Source organism: Rhipicephalus microplus, unplaced genomic scaffold (genome assembly GCF_043290135.1).
Source record: "Rhipicephalus microplus isolate Deutch F79 unplaced genomic scaffold, USDA_Rmic scaffold_88, whole genome shotgun sequence".
Classification (NCBI taxonomy): domain Eukaryota; kingdom Metazoa; phylum Arthropoda; class Arachnida; order Ixodida; family Ixodidae; genus Rhipicephalus; species Rhipicephalus microplus.
In genome coordinates, this window is record NW_027464660.1 from 150,647 (window position 1) to 170,730 (window position 20,084).

Below are 20,084 nucleotides of genomic sequence, written 5' to 3' on the forward strand. Positions count from 1 at the left end.
AGCCAATTGCGCCACGGAGACAGTCATGCTCCGCTCTCACCACCGTCAGAACATTTCTTCAGATCTATCAGCCCAAAGAAAAAAAAGCGCCGCACCACCACCGGGTGGGTTCGAACATCCAACCTTTCGGTTACCAGCCGATCGCGTAAGCCAATTGCGCCACAGAGACAATCCAGCTTCGCTCTCACCACCATCAGAACATATCTTCAAAGCTATCAGCCCAAAGAAAAAAAAGCAACACACCACTCCCGGGAGGGCTCGAACCTCCAACCTTTCAGTTAACAGCCGATCGCGCTAGCCAATTGCGCCACGGAGACAGACGTGCTCCACTCTCACCACCGTCAGAACATTTCTTCAGAGCTATCAGCCCGAAGGAAAAAAAGCGCCCCACCACCGACTGTTGGGCTCGAGCGTCCAACCTTTCAGTTAATAGCCCATCGCGCTAGCCAATTTGTCCACGGAGACAGTCGTGCTCCACTCTCACCACCGTCAGAACATTTCTTCAGAGCTATCAGCCCAAAGGAAAAAAGCGCCGCACCACCACCGGGTGGGCTCGAACCTCCAACCTTTTGGTTAACGCCGATCGCGCTAGCCAATTGCGCCACGCAGAGAGTCGTGCTCCTTTCTCACCACCAACAGAACATATCTTCAAAGCTATCGGCGCAAAGAAAAAAGCAACACACCACTCCCGGGAGGGCTTGAACCTCGAACCTTTCGGTTAACAGCCGATTGCGCTAGCCAATTCCGCCGCGAAGACAGTCGTGCTCCACTCTCACCACTATCAGAACAAAAGCTATAAGCGCAAAGAAAAAAGCAACACACCACTCCCGAGAGGGCTCGAACATCCAACTTTTCTGTTAACAGCCGATCGCGCTAGCCAATTGCGCCACGGAGACAGTCCTGCTCCACTCTCACCACCATAAGAACATATCTTCAAAGCTATCAGCCGAAAGAAAAAAAAGCGCCGCACCACCACCGGGTGGGCTCGAACCTCCAACCTTTCGGTTAACAGCCGATCGCGCTAGCCAATTGCACCACGGAGACAGTCCCGCCCCACTCTCACAACCACCATAACATATGTTCAAAGCTATCAGCGCAAAAAACACGCAACACACCACTCCCGGGTGGGCTCGAACCTCTAACCTTTCGGTGCTAGCCACTTCCGCCACGGAGACAGTCCTGCTCCACTCTCACCACCGTCAGAACATTGCTTCAGAGCTATCAGCCCAAAGAAAAAAAAGCGCCGCACCACCATCGGGTGGGCTCGAACCTCCAACCTTTCGGTTAATAGCCCATCGCGCTAGACAATTACGCCACGCAGACAGTCGTGCTCTACTCTCACCACCATCGGAACATATCTTCAAAGCTATAAGCGCAAAGAAAAAAAAGGAACACACCACTCCCGGGAGGGCTCAAACCCCCAACCTTTCAGTTAACTGCCGATGGCGCTAGCCAATTGCGCCACGGAGGCAGTCGTGCTCAACTACCACCACCATCAGAACATATCTTCAAAGCTATCAGCGCAAAGAAAAAAGCAACACACCACTCCCGGGAGAGCTCGAACCTTCAACTTTTCGGATAACAGCCGATCGCGCTAGCCAACTGCGCCACGGAGACAGTCCTGCTCCACTCTCACCGCCGCCAGAACATTTCTTCAGAGCTATCAGCCCAAAAAAAAGCGCCGCACCACCACCGGGTGGGCTCGAACCTCCAACCTTTCGGTTAACAGCCCATCGCGCTAGCCAATTGCGCCACGGAGACAGTCATGCTCCGCTCTCACCACCGTCAGAACATTTCTTCAGATCTATCAGCCCAAAGAAAAAAAAGCGCCGCACCACCACCGGGTGGGTTCGAACATCCAACCTTTCGGTTACCAGCCGATCGCGTAAGCCAATTGCGCCACAGAGACAATCCAGCTTCGCTCTCACCACCATCAGAACATATCTTCAAAGCTATCAGCCCAAAGAAAAAAAAGCAACACACCACTCCCGGGAGGGCTCGAACCTCCAACCTTTCAGTTAACAGCCGATCGCGCTAGCCAATTGCGCCACGGAGACAGACGTGCTCCACTCTCACCACCGTCAGAACATTTCTTCAGAGCTATCAGCCCGAAGGAAAAAAAGCGCCCCACCACCGACTGTTGGGCTCGAGCGTCCAACCTTTCAGTTAATAGCCCATCGCGCTAGCCAATTTGTCCACGGAGACAGTCGTGCTCCACTCTCACCACCGTCAGAACATTTCTTCAGAGCTATCAGCCCAAAGGAAAAAAGCGCCGCACCACCACCGGGTGGGCTCGAACCTCCAACCTTTTGGTTAACGCCGATCGCGCTAGCCAATTGCGCCACGCAGAGAGTCGTGCTCCTTTCTCACCACCAACAGAACATATCTTCAAAGCTATCGGCGCAAAGAAAAAAGCAACACACCACTCCCGGGAGGGCTTGAACCTCGAACCTTTCGGTTAACAGCCGATTGCGCTAGCCAATTCCGCCGCGAAGACAGTCGTGCTCCACTCTCACCACTATCAGAACAAAAGCTATAAGCGCAAAGAAAAAAGCAACACACCACTCCCGAGAGGGCTCGAACATCCAACTTTTCTGTTAACAGCCGATCGCGCTAGCCAATTGCGCCACGGAGACAGTCCTGCTCCACTCTCACCACCATAAGAACATATCTTCAAAGCTATCAGCCGAAAGAAAAAAAAGCGCCGCACCACCACCGGGTGGGCTCGAACCTCCAACCTTTCGGTTAACAGCCGATCGCGCTAGCCAATTGCACCACGGAGACAGTCCCGCCCCACTCTCACAACCACCATAACATATGTTCAAAGCTATCAGCGCAAAAAACACGCAACACACCACTCCCGGGTGGGCTCGAACCTCTAACCTTTCGGTGCTAGCCACTTCCGCCACGGAGACAGTCCTGCTCCACTCTCACCACCGTCAGAACATTGCTTCAGAGCTATCAGCCCAAAGAAAAAAAAGCGCCGCACCACCATCGGGTGGGCTCGAACCTCCAACCTTTCGGTTAATAGCCCATCGCGCTAGACAATTACGCCACGCAGACAGTCGTGCTCTACTCTCACCACCATCAGAACATATCTTCAAAGCTATAAGCGCAAAGAAAAAAAAACAACACACCACTCCCGGGAGGGCTCGAACCTCCAACCTTTCAGTTAACAGCCGATCGCGCTAGACAATTGCGCCACGGAGGCAGTCGTGCTCCACTACCACCACCATCAGAACATATCTTCAAAGCTATCAGCGCAAAGAAAAAAGCAACACACCACTCCCGCGAGAGCTCGAACCTCCAACCTTTCGGTTAACAGCCGATCGCGCTAGCCAACTGCGCAACGAAGACAGTCCTGCTCCACTCTCACCGCCGTCAGAACATTTCTTCAGAGCTATCAGCCCAAAGGAAAAAAGCGCCGCACCACCACCGGGTGGGCTCGAACCTCAGACCTTTTGGTTAACGCCGATCGCGCTAGCCAATTGCGCCACGGAGAGAGGCGTGCTCCTTTCTCACCACCAAAAGATTATATCTTCAAAGCTATCAGTGCAAAGAAAAAAGCAACACACCACTCCCGGGAGGGCTTGAACCTCGAACCTTTCGGTTAACAGCCGATTGCGCTAGCCAATTGCGCCGCGGTGACAGTCGTGCTCTACTCTCACCACTATCTAAACAAAAGCTATAAGCGCAAAGAGAAAAGCAACACACCACTCCCGAGAGGGCTCGAACCTCCAACTTTTCTGTTAACAGCCGATCGCGCTAGCCAATTGCGCCACGGAGACAGTCCTGCTCCACTCTCACCACCATCAGAACATATCTTCAAAGCTATCAGCCGAAAGAAAAAAAGCGCCGCACCACCACCGGGTGGGCTCGAACCTCCAACCTTTCGGTTAACAGCCGATCGCGCTAGCCAATTGCGCCACGGAGACAGTCCCGCCCCACTCTCACAACCACCAGAACATTTCTTCAGAGCTATCAGCCCAAAGAAAAAAAAGCGCCGCACCACCACCGGGTGGGCTCGAACCTCCAAACTTTCGGTTAACAGCCGATCTCGCTAGCCAATTGCGCCATGGAGACAGTCCTGCTCCACTCTCACCACCATCAGATCATATCTTCAAAGCTATCAGCCCAAAGAAAAAAAAGCAACACATCACTCCTGGGAGGGCTCAAACCTCCAAACTTTCGGTTAACAGCCGATCGCGCTAGCCAATTGCGCCATGGAGACAGTCCTTCTCCACTCTCACCACCATCAGATCATATCTTCAAAGCTATCAGCCCAAAGAAAAAAAAGCAACACATCACTCCTGGGAGGGCTCGAACCTCCAAACTTGCAGTTAACAGCCCTACGCACTAGCCAATTGCGCCACAGAGACAGTCGTGCTCCACTCTCACCACCGTCAGAACATTTCTTCAGAGCTATCAGCCCAAAGGAAAAAAAGCGCCGCACCAGCGACGGTTGGGCTCGAGCGTCCAACCTTTCAGTTAATAGCCCATCGCGCTAGCCAATTACGCCACGGAGACAGTCGTGCTCCACTTTCACCACCATCACAACATATCTTCAAAGCCATCAGCCCAACGAAAAGAAAGCACCGGACCACCACCGCGTGGGCTCGAACCTCCAACCTTTCGGTTACCAGCCGATCGCGCTACCCAATTGCGCCACGGAGACAGTCCTGCTCCACTCTCACCACCACGAGAACATATCTTCAAAGCTATCAGCCCAAAGAAAAAAAAGCAACACACCACTCCCGGGAGGGCTCGAACCTGCAACCTTACAGTTAACAGCCGATCGCGCGAGCCAATTGCGCCACGGAGACAGTCGTGCTCCACTCTCACCACCATCAGAACATATCTTCAAAGCTATCAGTGCAAAGAAAGAAGCAACACACCACTCCTGGGAGGGCTCGAAACTCCAACATTTCGGTTAACAGCCGTTCGCGCCAGCCAATTGCGCCATGGAGACAGTCCTGCTCCACTCTCACCACCATCAGAACATATCTTCAAAGCTATCAGCCCAAAGAAAAAAAAGCAACAAACCACTCCAGGGAGGGCTCGAACCTCCAACCTTTCAGTTAACAGCCCCTCGCGCTAGCCATTTGCGCCACGGAGACAGTCGTGCTCCACTCTCACCACCATATCAACATATCTTCAAAGCTATCAGCCCAAAGAAAAAAGAGCACCGCACCACCACCGCGTGGGCTCGAACCTCCAACCTTTCGGTTACCAGCTGATCGCGCTAGCCAATTGCGCCACGGAGACAGGCCTGCTCCCCTCTCACCACCATCAGAACATATCTTCAAAGCTATCAGCCCAAAGAAAAAAAAGCGCCGCACCACCACCGGGTGGGCTCGAACTTCCAACCTTTCGGTTAATAGCCCATTGCGCTAGCCAATTACGCCATGGAGACAGTCGTGCTCTACTCTCACCACCATCAGACCATATCTTCAAAGCTATAAGCGCAAAGAAAAAAAAGGAACACACCACTCCCTAGAGGGCTCGAACCTCCAACTTTTCTGTTAACAGCCGATCGCGCTAGCCAATTGCGCCACGGAGACAGTCCTGCTCCACTCTCACCACCATCAGAACACATCTTCGAAGCTATCAGCCGAAAAAAAAGCGCCGCACCACCACCGGGTGGGCTCGAACCTCCAACCTTTCGGTTAACAGGCCATCGCGCTAGCCAATTGCGCCACGGAGACAGTCATGCTGCGCTCTCACCACCGTCAGAACATTTCTTCAGATCTATCAGCCCAAAGAAAAAAAAGCGCCGCACCACTACCGGGTGGGCTCGAACTTCCAACCTTTCGGTTACCAGCCGATCGCGTAAGCCAATTGCGCCACAGAGACAATCCAGCTTCGCTCTCACCGCCATCAGAACATATCTTCAAAGCTATCAGCCCAAAGAAAAAAAACCAACACACCACTCCCGGGAGGGCTCGAACCTCCAACCTTTCAGTTAACAGCCGATCGCGCTAGCCAATTGCGCCACAGAGACAGACGTGCTCCACTCTCACCACCATCAGAACATTTCTTCAGAGCTATCAGCCTAAAGGAAAAAAAGCGCCCCACCACCGACGGTTGGGCTCGAGCGTCCAACCTTTCAGTTAATAGCCCATCGCGCTAGCCAATTACGCCACGGAGACAGTCGTGCTCTACTCTCACTTCCGTCAGAACATTTCTTCAAAGCTATCAGCCCAAAGAAAAATATGCGCCGCACCACCACCGGGTGGGCTCAAACCTCCAACCTTTCGGTTAACAACCGATCGCGCTAGCCAATTGCGCCACGGAGACAGTCGTGCTCCACTCTCACCACCATCAGAACATATCTTCAGAGCTATCAGCCCAAAGAAAAAAAAAGCGCCGCACCACCATCGGGTGGGCTCGAACCTCCAACCTTTCGGTTAACAGCCAATTGCGCTAGCCAATTTGTCCACGGAGACAGTCGTGCTCCACTCTCACCACCGTCAGAACATTTCTTCAGAGCTATCAGCCCAAAGAAAAACGAGCAACACACCACTCACGGGAAGGCTCGAACCTCCAACCTTTCAGTTAACAGCCGATCGCGCTAGCAAATTGCGCCACGGAGACAGTCCTGCTCCACTCTCACCACCATCAGAACATATCTTCAAAGCTATCAGCCCAAAGAAAAAAAAAGCAACACACCACTCACGGGAAGGCTCGAACCTCCAACCTTTCAGTTAACAGCCGAACGCGCTAGCCAATTGCGCCAAGGAGACAGTCATGCTCCGCTCTCACCACCGTCAGAACATTTCTTCAGAGCTATCAGCCCAAAGAAAAAAAAGCGCCGCACCACCACCGGGTGGGCTCGAACTTCCAACCTTTCGGTTAATAGCCCATTGCGCTAGCCAATTACGCAACGGAGACAGTGGTGCTCTACTCTCACCACCATCAGAACATATCTTCAAATCTATAAGCGCAAAGAAAAAAAGAACACACCACTCCCGGGAGGGCTCGAACCGCCAACCTTTCAGTTAACAGCCGATGGCGCTAGCCAATTGCGCCACGGAGGCAGTCGTGCTCCACTACCACCACCATCAGAACATATCTTCAAAGCTATCAGCGCAAAGAAAAAAGCAACACACCACTCCCGGGAGAGCTCGAACCTCCAACCTTTCGGTTAACAGCCGATCGCGCTAGCCAACTGCGCCACGGAGACAGTCCTGCTCCACTCTCACCGCCGTCAGAACATTTCTTCAGAGCTATCAGCCCAAAGGAAAAAAGCGCCGCACCACCACCGGGTGGGCTCGAACCTCCAACCTTTTGGTTAATGCCGATCGCGCTAGACAATTGCGCCACGGAGAGAGTCGTGCTCTACTCTCACCACCAACAGAACATATCTTCAAAGCTATCAGCGCAAAGAAAAAAGCAACACACCACTCCCGGGAGGGCATGAACCTCGAACCTTTCGGTTAACAGCCGATTGCGCTAGCCAATTGCGCCGCGGAGACAGTCGTGCTCCACTCTCACCACTATCAGAACAAAAGCTATAAGCGCAAAGAAAAAAGCAACACACCACTCCCGAGAGGGCTCGAACATCCAACTTTTCTGTTAACAGCCGATCGCGCTAGCCAATTGCGCCACGGAGACAGTCCTGCTCCACTCTCACCACCATCAGAACATATCTTCAAAGCTATCAGCGCAAAAAACACGCAACACACCACTTCCGGGTGGGCTCGAACCTCCAACCTTTCGGTTAACAGCCGATCGCGCTAGCCACTTCCGCCACGGAGACAGTCGTGCTCCACTCTCACCACCGTCAGGACATTTCTTCAGAGCTATCAGCCCAAAGAAAAAAAAGTGCCGCACCACCATCGGGTTGGCTCGAACCTCCAACATTTCGGTTAACAGCCAATCGCGCTAGCCAATTGCGCCACGGAGACAGTCGTGCTCCACTCTCACCACCGTCAGAACATTTCTTCAGAGCTATCAGCCCAAAGAAAAAAAAGCGCCGCACCACCACCGGGTGGGCTCGAACTTCCAACCTTTCGGTTAATAGCCCATCGCGCTAGACAATTACGCCACGGAGACAGTCGTGCTCTACTCTCACCACCATCAGAACATATCTTCAAAGCTATAAGTGCAAAGAAAAAAAAGGAACACACCACTCCCGGGAGGGCTCGAACCTCCAACCTTTCAGTTAACAGCCGATCGCGCTAGACAATTGCGCCACGGAGGCAGTCGTGCTCCACTACCACCACCATCAGAACATATCTTCAAAGCTATCAGCGCAAAGAAAAAAGCAACACACCACTCCCGCGAGAGCTCGAACCTCCAACCTTTCGGTTAACAGCCGATCGCGCTAGCCAACTGCGCCACGGAGACAGTCCTGCTCCACTCTCGCCGCCGTCAGAACATTTCTTCAGAGCTATCAGCCCAAAGGAAAAAAGCGCCGCACCACCACCGGGTGGGCTCGAACCTCCAACTTTTCTGTTAACAGCCGATCGCGCTAGCCAATTGCGCCACGGAGACAGTCGTGCTCCACTCTCACCACCATCAGAAAATTTCTTCAGAGCTATCAGCCCAAAGAAAAAAAAGCGCCGCACCACCACCGGGTGGGCTCGAACCTCCAACCTTTCGGTTAACAGCCGATCGCGCTAGCCAATTGCGCCACGGAGACAGTCCCGCCCACTCTCACAACCACCAGAACATATGTTCAAAGCTATCAGCGCAAAAAACAAGCAACACACCACTCCCGGGTTGGCTCGAACCTCCAACCTTTCGGTTAACAGCCGATCGCGCTAGCCACTTCCGCCACGGAGACAGTTCTGCTCCACTCTCACCACCGTCAGAACATTTCTTCAGAGCTATCAGCCCAAAGAAAAAAAAGCGCCGCACCACCATCGGGTGGGCTCGAACCTCCAACCTTTCGGTTAACAGCCAATCGCGCTAGCCAATTGCGCCACGGAGACAGTCGTGCTCCACTCTCACCACCATCAGAACATTTCTTCAGAGCTATCAGCCCAAAGAAAAAAAAGCGCCGCACCACCACCAGGTGGGCTCGAACCTCCAAACTTTCGGTTAACAGCCGATCGCGCTAGCCAATTGCGCCATGGAGACAGTCCTGCTCCACTCTCACCACCATCAGAACATATCTTCAAAGCTATCAGCCCAAAGAAAAAAAAGCAACACAGCACTCCCGGGAGGGCTCGAACCTCCAACCTTTCAGTTAACAGCCGATCACGCTAGCCAATTGCGCCACGGAGACAGTCATGCTCCACTCTCACCACCGTCAGAACATTTCTTCAGAGCTATCAGCCCAAAGAAAAAAAAGTGCCGCACCACCATCGGGTTGGCTCGAACCTCCAACATTTTGGTTAACAGCCAATCGCGCTAGCCAATTGCGCCACGAAGACAGTCGTGCTCCACTCTCACCACCGTCAGAACATTTCTTCAGAGCTATCAGCCCAAAGGAAAAAAGCGCCGCACCACCACCGGGTGGGCTCGAACCTCCAACTTTTCTGTTAACAGCCGATCGCGCGAACCAAATGCGCCACGGAGACATTCCTGCTCCACTCTCACCACCATCAGAACATATCTTCAAAGCTACCAGCGCAAAGAAAAAAGCAACACACCACTCCCGCGAGAGCTCGAACCTCTAACCTTTCGGTTAACAGCCGATCGCGCTAGCCAACTGCGCCACGGAGACAGTCCTGCTCCACTCTCACCGCCGTCAGAACATTTCTTCAGAGCTATCAGCCCAAAGGAAAAAAGCGCCGCACCACCACCGGGTGGGCTCGAACCTCCAACTTTTCTGTTAACAGCCGATCGCGCGAACCAAATGCGCAACGGAGACAGTCCTGCTCCACTCTCACCACCATCAGAACATATCTTCAAAGCTATCAGCCGAAAGAAAAAAAGCGCCGCACCACCACCGGGTGGGCTCGAACCTCCAACCTTTCGGTTAACAGCCGATCGCGCTAGCCAATTGCGCCACGGAGACAGTCCCGCCCCACTCTCACAACCACCAGAACATATGTTCAAAGCTATCAGCGCAAAAAACAAGCAACACACCACTCCCGGGTTGGCTCGAACCTCCAACCTTTCGGTTAACAGCCGATCGCGCTAGCCACTTCCGCCACGGAGGCAGTTCTGCTCCACTCTCACCACCGTCAGAACATTTCTTCAGAGCTATCAGCCCAAAGAAAAAAAAGCGCCGCACCACCATCGGGTGGGCTCGAACCTCCAACCTTTCGGTTAACAGCCAATCGCGCTAGCCAATTGCGCCACGGAGACAGTCGTTCTCCACTCTCACCACCATCAGAACATTTCTTCAGAGCTATCAGCCCAAAGAAAAAAAAGCGCCGCACCACCACCGGGTGGGCTCGAACCTCCAAACTTTCGGTCAACAGCCGATCGCGCTAGCCAATTGCACCATGGAGACAGTCCTGCTCTACTCTCACCACCATCAGATCATATCTTCAAAGCTATCAGCCCAAAGAAAAAAAAGCAACACATCACTCCCTGGAGGGCTCGAACCTCCAACCTTGCAGTTAACAGCCCTACGCGCTAGCCAATTGCGCCACGGAGACAGTCGTGCTCCACTCTCACCACCATCACAACATATCTTCAAAGCTATCAGCCCAAAGAAAAAAAAGCACCGCTCCACCACCGCGTGGGCTCGAACCTCCAACCTTTCGGTTACCAGCCGATCGCGCTAGCCAATTGCGCCACGGAGACAGTCCTGTTCCACTCTCACCAGCATCAGAACATATCTTCAAAGCTATCAGCCCAAAGAAAAAAAGCAACACACCACTCCCGGGAGGGCTCGAACCTCCAACCTTTCAGTTGACAGCCGATCGCGCTAGCCAATTGCGCCACGGAGACAGTCGTGCTCCACTCTCACCACTGTCAGAACATTTCTTTAGAGCTATCAGCCCAAAGGAAAAAAGCGCCGCACCACCACCGGGTGGGCTCGAGCGTCCAACCTTCCAGTTATTAGCCCATTGCGCTAGACAATTACGCCACGGAGACAGTCGTGCTCCACTCTCACCACCATCAGAACATATCTTAAAAGCTATCAGCGCAAAGAAAAAAGCAACACACCACTCCCGGGAGGGCTCGAACCTCCAACTTTTCGGTTAACAGCCCATCGTGCTAGCCAATTGCGCCACGGAGACAGTCATGCTCCACTCTCACCACCGTCAGAACATTTCTTCAGAGCTATCAGCCCAAAGAAAAAAAAACGCCGCACCACTACCGGGTGGGCTCGAACCTCCAACCTTTCGGTTAATAGCCCATAGCGCTAGCCAATTATGCCACAGAAACAGTCGTGCTCCACTCTCACCATAATCAGAACAAAAACTATAAGCGCAAAGAAAAAAGCAACACACCACTCCCTAGAGGGCTCGAACCTCCAACTTTTCTGTTAACAGCCGATCGCGCTAGCCAATTGCGCCACGGAGACAGTCCTGCTCCACTCTCACCACCATCAGAACACATCTTCGAAGCTATCAGCCAAAAAAAGCGCCGCACCACCACCGGGTGGGCTCGAACCTCCAACCTTTCGGTTAACAGCCGATCGCGCTAGCCAATTGCGCCACGGAGACAGTCCCGCTCCACTCTCACCACCACCAGAACATATGTTCAAAGCTATCAGCCCAGAGAAAAAAAAGCAACACACCACTCCCGGGAGGGCTCGAACCTCCAACCTTTCAGTTAACAGCCGATCGCGCTAGCCAATTGCGCCACGGAGACAGTCTTTCTCCACTCTCACCACCGTCAGAACATTTCTTCAGAGCTATCAGCCCAAAGGAATAAAAGCGCCGCACCACCACGGGGTGGGCTCGAGCCTCCAACCTTTCGGTTAATAGCCCGTCGCGCTAGCCAATTACGCCACGGAGACAGTCGTGCTCCACCCTCACCACCATCAGAACATAACTTCAAAGCTATCAGCGCAAAGAAATAAGCAACACACCACTCCCGGCAGGGCTCGAACCTCCAACCTTTCGGTTAACAGCCGATCGCGCTAGCCAATTGCGCCACGGAGACAGTCTTGCTCCACTCCCACCACCATCAGAACATATCTTCAAAGCTATCAGCGCAAAGAAAAAAGCAGCCCACCACTCCAGGGAGAGGTCGAAACTCCAACCTTTCGGTAAACAGCCGATTGCGCTAGCCAATTGCGCCACGGAGACAGTCCTGCTCCACTCTCACCACCGTCAGAACATATTTTCAAAGGTATCAGCCCAAAGAAAAAAAAGCACCGCACCACCACAGGGTGGGCTCGAACCTCCAACCTTTCGGTTACCAGCCGATCGCGCTAGCCGATTGCGCCACGGAGACAGTCTTGCTCCACTCTCACCACCATCAGAACATATCTTCAAAGCTATCAGCCCAAAGAAAAAAAAGCAACACAGCACTCCCGGGAGGGCTCGAACCTCCAACCTTTCAGTTAACAGCCGATCACGCTAGCCAATTGCGCCACGGAGACAGTCATGCTCCACTTTCACCACCGTCAGAACATTTCTTCAGAGCTATCAGCCCAAAGGAAAAAAAGCGCCGCACCACCACCGGGTGGGCTCGAGCGTCCAACCTTTCGGTTAATAGCCCATCGCGCTAGCCAATTAAGCCACGGAGACAGTCGCGCTCCACTCTCACCACCATCAGAACATATCTTCAAAGCTATCAGCGCAAACAAAAAAGAAACACACCACTCCCGGGAGGTCTCGAACCTCCAGCCTTTCGGTTAATAGCCCATCGCGCTAGCCAATTACGCCACGGAGACAGTCGTGCTCCACTCTCACCACCATCAGAACATATCTTCAAAGCTATCAGCGCAAAAAAAGCAACACACCACTCCCGGGAGAGCTCGAACCTCCAGCCTTTCGGTTAACAGCCGATCGCGCTAGCCAATTGCGCCACGGAGACAGTCCTGCTCCACTCTCACCACCGTCAGAACATTTCTTCAGAGCTATCAGCCCAAAGAAAAAAAAGCGCCGCACCACCATCGGGTGGGCTCGAACCTCCAACCTTTCAGTTAACAGCCCATCGCGCTAGCCAATTGCGCCACGGAGACAGTCGTGCTCCACTCTCACCACCGTCACAACATTTCTTCAGAGCTATCGGCCCAAAGAAAAAAAAAGCGCCGCACCACCACCGGGTGGGCTCGAACCTCCAACCTTTCGGTTAATACCCCATCGCGCTAGCCAATTACGCCACGGAGACAGTCGTGCTCCACTCTCACCACCATCAGAACATATCTTCAAAGCTATAAGCGCAAAGAAAGAAAGCAACACACTACTCCCGGGAGCGCTCGAACCTCCAACCTTTTGGTTAACAGCCGATCGCGCTAGCCAATTGCGCCACGGAGACAGTCGTGCTCCACTCCCACCACCATCAGAACATATCTTCAAAGCTATCAGCGCAAAGAAAAAAGCAACACACCACTCCCGGGAGAGCTCGAACCTCCAACCTTTCGGTTAACAGCCGATCGCGCTAGCCAATTGCGCCACGGAGACAGTCCTGCTCCACTCTCACCACCGTCAGAACGTTTCTTCAGAGCTATCAGCCCAAAGAAAAAAAAGCGCCGCACCATCATCGGGTGGGCTCGAACCTCCAACGTTTTGGTTAACAGCCAATCGCGCTAGCCAATTGCGCCACGGAGACAGTCGTGCTCCACTCTAACCACCGTCAGAACATTTCTCCAGAGCTATCAGCCCAAAGAAAAAAAAGCGCCGCAGCACAACCGGGTGGGCTCGAACCTCCAACCTTCCGGTTAACAGCTGATCGCGTTAGCCAATTGCGCCATGGAGACAGTCCTGCTCTACTCTCACCACCATCAGAACATATCTTCAAAGCTATCAGCCCAAACAAAAAAAAAGCAGCACACCACTCCTGGGAGGGCTCGAACCTCCAACCTTTCAGTTAACAGCCCATCGCGCTAGCCAACTGTGCCACGGAGACAGTCGTGCTCCACTCTCCCCACCATCACAAATATCTTCAAAGCTATCAGCCCAAAGAAAAAAAGCACCGCACCACCACCGCGTGGGCTCGAACCTCCAACCTTTCGGTTACCAGCCGATCGCGCTAGCCGAGTGCGCCACAGAGACAGTCCTGCTCCACTCTCACCACCATAAAACATATCTTCAAATCTATCAGCCCAAAGAAAAAAAGCAACACACCACTCCCGGCAGGGCTCGAACCTCCAACCTTTCGGTTAACAGCCGATCGCGCTAGCCAATTGCGCCACGGAGACAGTCGTGCTCCACTCCCACCACCATCAGAACATATCTTCAAAGCTATCAGCGCAAAGAAAAAAGCAGCCCACCACTCCAGGGAGAGGTCGAAACTCCAACCTTTCGGTAAACAGCCGATTGCGCTAGCCAATTGCGCCACGGAGACAGTCCTGCTCCACTCTCACCACCGTCAGAACATATTTTCAAAGGTATCAGCCCAAAGAAAAAAAAGCACCGCACCACCACAGGGTGGGCTCGAACCTCCAACCTTTCGGTTACCAGCCGATCGCGCTAGCCGATTGCGCCACGGAGACAGTCTTGCTCCACTCTCACCACCATCAGAACATATCTTCAAAGCTATCAGCCCAAAGAAAAAAAAGCAACACAGCACTCCCGGGAGGGCTCGAACCTCCAACCTTTCAGTTAACAGCCGATCACGCTAGCCAATTGCGCCACGGAGACAGTCATGCTCCACTTTCACCACCGTCAGAACATTTCTTCAGAGCTATCAGCCCAAAGGAAAAAAAGCGCCGCACCACCACCGGGTGGGCTCGAGCGTCCAACCTTTCGGTTAATAGCCCATCGCGCTAGCCAATTACGCCACGGAGACAGTCGTGCTCCACTCTCACCACCATCAGAACATATCTTCAAAGCTATCAGCGCAAACAAAAAAGAAACACACCACTCCCGGGAGGTCTGGAACCTCCAGCCTTTCGGTTAATAGCCCATCGCGCTAGCCAATTACGCCACGGAGACAGTCGTGCTCCACTCTCACCACCATCAGAACATATCTTCAAAGCTATCAGCGCAAAAAAAGCAACACACCACTCCCGGAAGAGCTCGAACCTCCAGCCTTTCGGTTAACAGCCGATCGCGCTAGCCAATTACGCCACGGAGACAGTCCTGCTCCACTCTCACCACCGTCAGAACATTTCTTCAGAGCTATCAGCCCAAAGAAAAAAAAGCGCCGCACCACCATCGGGTGGGCTCGAACCTCCAACCTTTCGGTTAACAGCCCATCGCGCTAGCCAATTGCGCCACGGAGACAGTCGTGCTCCACTCTCACCACCGTCACAACATTTCTTCAGAGCTATCGGCCCAAAGAAAAAAAAAGCGCCGCACCACCACCGGGTGGGCTCGAACCTCCAACCTTTCGGTTAATACCCCATCGCGCTAGCCAATTACGCCACGGAGACAGTCGTGCTCCACTCTCACCACCATCAGAACATATCTTCAAAGCTATAAGCGCAAAGAAAGAAAGCAACACACTACTCCCGGGAGCGCTCGAACCTCCAACCTTTTGGTTAACAGCCGATCGCGCTAGCCAATTGCGCCACGGAGACAGTCGTGCTCCACACCCACCACCATCAGAACATATCTTCAAAGCTATCAGCGCAAAGAAAAAAGCAACACACCACTCCCGGGAGAGCTCGAACCTCCAACCTTTCGGTTAACAGCCGATCGCGCTAGCCAATTGCGCCACGGAGACAGTCCTGCTCCACTCTCACCACCGTCAGAACGTTTCTTCAGAGCTATCAGCCCAAAGAAAAAAAAGCGCCGCACCATCATCGGGTGGGCTCGAACATCCAACGTTTTGGTTAACAGCCAATCGCGCTAGCCAATTGCGCCACGGAGACAGTCGTGCTCCACTCTAACCACCGTCAGAACATTTCTCCAGAGCTATCAGCCCAAAGAAAAAAAAGCGCCGCAGCACAACCGGGTGGGCTCGAACCTCCAACCTTCCGGTTAACAGCTGATCGCGTTAGCCAATTGCGCCATGGAGACAGTCCTGCTCTACTCTCACCACCATCAGAACATATCTTCAAAGCTATCAGCCCAAACAAAAAAAAGCAGCACACCACTCCTGGGAGGGCTCGAACCTCCAACCTTTCAGTTAACAGCCCATCGCGCTAGCCGAGTGCGCCACAGAGACAGTCCTGCTCCACTCTCACCACCATAAAACATATCTTCAAATCTATCAGCCCAAAGAAAAAAAGCAACACACCACTCCCGGGAGGGCTCGAACCTCCAACCTTTCAGTTAACAGCCGATCATGCTAGCCAATTGCGCCACTGAGACAGTCATGCTCCACTCTCTCCACCGTCAGAACATTTCTTCAGAGCTATCAGCCCAAAGGAAAAAAAGCGCCGCACCACCACCGGGTGGGCTCGAGCGTCCAACATTTCGGTTAATAGCCCATCGCGCTAGCCAATTGCGCCACGGAGACAGTCCTGCTCCACTCTCACCACCACCAGAACATATATTCAAAGCTATCACACGAAAGAAAAAAAAGCGCCGCACCACCACCGGGTGGGCTGGAACCTCCAACCTTTCGGTTAACAGCCGATCGCGCTAGCCAATTGCGCCACGGAGACAGTCCCGCTCCACTCCCACCACCATCAGAACATATCTTCAAAGCTATCAGCGCAAAGAAAAAAGCAACACACCACTCCCGGGAGAGCTCGAACCTCCAACCTTTCGGTTAACAGCCGATCGCGCTAGCCAATTGCGCCACGGAGACAGTCCTGCTCCACTCTCACCACCGTCAGAACATTTCTTCAGAGCTATCAGCCCAAAGCAAAAAAGCGCCGCACCACCACCGGGTGGGCTCGAACCTCCCCCCTTTTGGTTAACAGTCGATCGCGCTAGCCAATTGCGCCACGGAGAGAGTCGTGCTCCTTTCTCACCACCAACAGAACATATCTTCAAAGCTATCAGCGCAAAGAAAAAAGCAACACACCACTCCCGGGAGGGCTTGAACCTCGAACCTTTCGGTTAACAGCCGATCGCGCTAGCCAATTGCGCCGCGGAGACAGTCATGCTCCACTCTCACCATAATCAGAACAAAAACTATAAGCGCAAAAAAAAAGCAACACACCACTCCCTAGAGGGCTCGAACCTCCAACTTTTCTGTTAACAGCCGATCGCGCTAGCCAATTGTGCCACGGAGACAGTCCTGCTCCACTCTCAGCACCATCAGAACACATCTTCAAAGCTATCAGCGCAAAGAAAAAAGCAACACGCCACTCCCGGGTGGGCTCGAACCTCCAACCTTCCGGTTAACAGCCGATCGCGCTAGCCAATTGCGCCACGGAGACAGTCATGCTCCACTCTCACCACCGTCAGAACATTTCTTCAGAGCTATCAGCCCAAAGGAAAAAAAGCGCCGCACCACCACCGGGTGGGCTCGAGCGTCCAACCTTTCGGTTAATAGCCCATCGCGCTAGCCAATTACGCAACGGAGACAGTCGTGCTCCACTCTCAACACGATAAGAACATATCTTCAAAGCTATCAGCGCAAAAAAAGCAACACACCACTCCCGGGAGAGCTCGAACCTCCAGCCTTTCGGTTAACAGCCGATCGCGCTAGCCAATTGCGCCACGGAGACAGTCCTGCTCCACTCTCACCACCGTCAGAACATTTCTTCAGAGCTATCAGCCCAAAGAAAAAAAAGCGCCGCACCACCATCGGGTGGGCTCGAACCTCCAACCTTTCGGTTAACAGCCCATCGCGCTAGCCAATTGCGCCACGGAGACAGTCATGCTCCACTCTCACCACCGTCAGAACATTTCTTCAGAGCTATCAGCCCAAAGAAAAAAAAAGCGCTGCACCACCACCGGGTGGGCTCGAACCTCCAACCTTTCGGTTAATACCCCATCGCGCTAGCAAATTACGCCATGGAGACAGTCGTGCTCCACTCTCACCACCATCAGAACATATCTTCAAAGCTATAAGCGCAAAGAAAAAAAGCAACACACCACTCCCGGGAGGGCTCGAACCTCCAACCTTTTGGTTAACAGCCGATCGCGCTAGCCGATTGCGCCACGGAGACAGTCGTGCTCCACTCCCACCACCATCAGAACATATCTTCAGAGCTATCAGCCCAAAGAAAAAAAAGCGCCGCACCACCATCGGGTGGGCTCGAACCTCCAACTTTTTGGTTAACAGCCAATCGCGCTAGCCAATTGCGCCACGGAGACAGTCGTGCTCCACTCTAACCACCGTCAGAACATTTCTTCAGAGCTATCAGCCCAAAGAAAAAAAAGCGCCGCACCATAACCGGGTGGGCTCGAACCTCCAACCTTCCGGTTAACAGCTGATCGCGCTAGCCAATTGCGCCATGGGGACAGTCCCGCTCCACTCCCACCACCATCAGAACATATCTTCAAAGCTATCAGCGCAAAGAAAAAAGCAACACACCACTCCCGGGAGAGCTCGAACCTCCAAACTTTCGGTTAACAGCCGATCGCGCTAGCCAATTGCGCCATGGAGACAGTCCTGCTCTACTCTTACCACCATCAGAACATATCTTCAAAGCTATCAGCCTGTTGCGAACTGAACTCTCCTACTTCTACGTCCCCCCCTTTCCCCCCTTCGTGTTTCTGTCGATGGCTGAAGCGATAGCCATTCCCGCCCCCCTTTTCCCCCTCTCCCTGCTTCGTAGATGAAGCTACAAAAGAAGCTTGCGCGAAACAATAAACGTTCACTCGTTGCCCTAGTCTGCGGTTGTCTGCGTATGCTTGCCGTGGCTGCCCGGCTAGCTATGTAACAGTGGCGACGAAGTCGGTTTTCGCTACCCACGGTACCTGACGGACTACGAGTCCTGGCGTCAGACGAACGAGGACCGACCACGATGGCCTCCCTGCAGTTGCCGGATTACGACGAAACGAAAGATAAGTGGAAGCCTTACCTCGTCAGAGCAGAAGCGTATTTCGAGGCGAACAGTGTAACGGACCCGGCTAAGAAGCGAGCACTACTAGTTTCGGCGTTGTCTAGTAAGACGGTCGAGGTGCTAGCCGGCAGAGTAGCCCCGCGTGCACCAAATGAGCTGACATACAAGGAAGTCGTTCAGAGCTTGAATGAGTATTATGACCCTAAGAAGCACGAGATAACGGAAAGCTACAAGTTCTTCAATCGCTCACAACTTCCAGGCGAAAGCGTTAGCGCATTTCTCGTTGCTATTCGCCGAATAGCAGACAACTGCAATTTCGGCACGTCTCTTGACCGCATGCTTCGGGATCGCATTGTCTGCGGCGTACGCTCCGTGGCACTGAGGAAACAGATGTTGGCAAAAAAGGATTTAACGCTAGAAGAAGCCGAAGCATTGGCACTGTCTGTCGAAGCAGCTGAAAATGGTGCCGAAAGCATGACCTCAGAAGCTACGCCCTTGCTTAAGCTACGCGCGTCCGAGGCCAACACTGTTAAAACATCTCCGACTCGGCACGCGGCACAGCATTGTGATAGATGCGGAAGCAGCAAACACGACGGCAACAGCTGTCGTTGGATTAGAGCAAGGTGTTATCGCTGCGGACGTCATGGGCATCTCGCAAAGATGTGCCGCACAACCGCCAGTAAGAGCCGCGTTGCAACGCATGCAGTGGAGGGAAGAGCTTTGACTCTCGAAGAAGCCGTAACTGAAGACGACGATAAGGACGAGACACATATATGGACCTTACTTTCTGCACGAAAAAGCCGCCTCGAGCCGCCGATAAGGCGCAGTTTTTCATGGAATGGCGTACAACTTACAATGGAAGTAGATACTGGCTCGCCTGTCTGCGTAATTTCCAAAAACGTGTTTTGACAAGCATCGCGAACAGTGGCCAGCGCTTAAACCTTCTCAGGTGAAGTTGTCATGCTACGTTGGACCACTCCCAGTGATGGGGGAATTGCAACTTTGTGTGCAATACAGGGCCGTCTCAGTTTACTGCCGTCTTATTGTACTGAACTGCTCGGGACCTAACCTGTGTGGCCGGGATCTGATTTCCCTGCTCCACAGAGCGGGGGTTCCAGTTTTGCAGCCGTCGGCACAAGACTTGCTACACTCAACGCCAGAACCCGCTGGGGCAGTTCACAACATTGTCGACGACTACCACGACGTCTTC

The 20,084-nt window shown here is 53.2% G+C and overlaps 1 protein-coding gene across 1 annotated transcript; it reads left to right on the forward strand.

Annotated features, from left to right (window-relative positions):
* The first annotated feature begins 18,835 nt into the window (after positions 1-18,835).
* Positions 18,836-19,783, forward strand: LOC142790239 (uncharacterized). Its single transcript, XM_075885210.1, has one exon. The coding sequence runs from the start codon at positions 18,836-18,838 to the stop codon at positions 19,781-19,783; it is 948 nt and encodes a 315-aa protein (XP_075741325.1).
* Positions 19,784-20,084: the final 301 nt, after the last annotated feature.

Excerpts from the sequence above, each read along its gene's own strand:
- LOC142790239 (XM_075885210.1), top strand. The coding sequence starts at position 18,836 with ATGGCCTCCCTGCAGTTGCCGGATTACGACGAAACGAAAGATAAGTGG.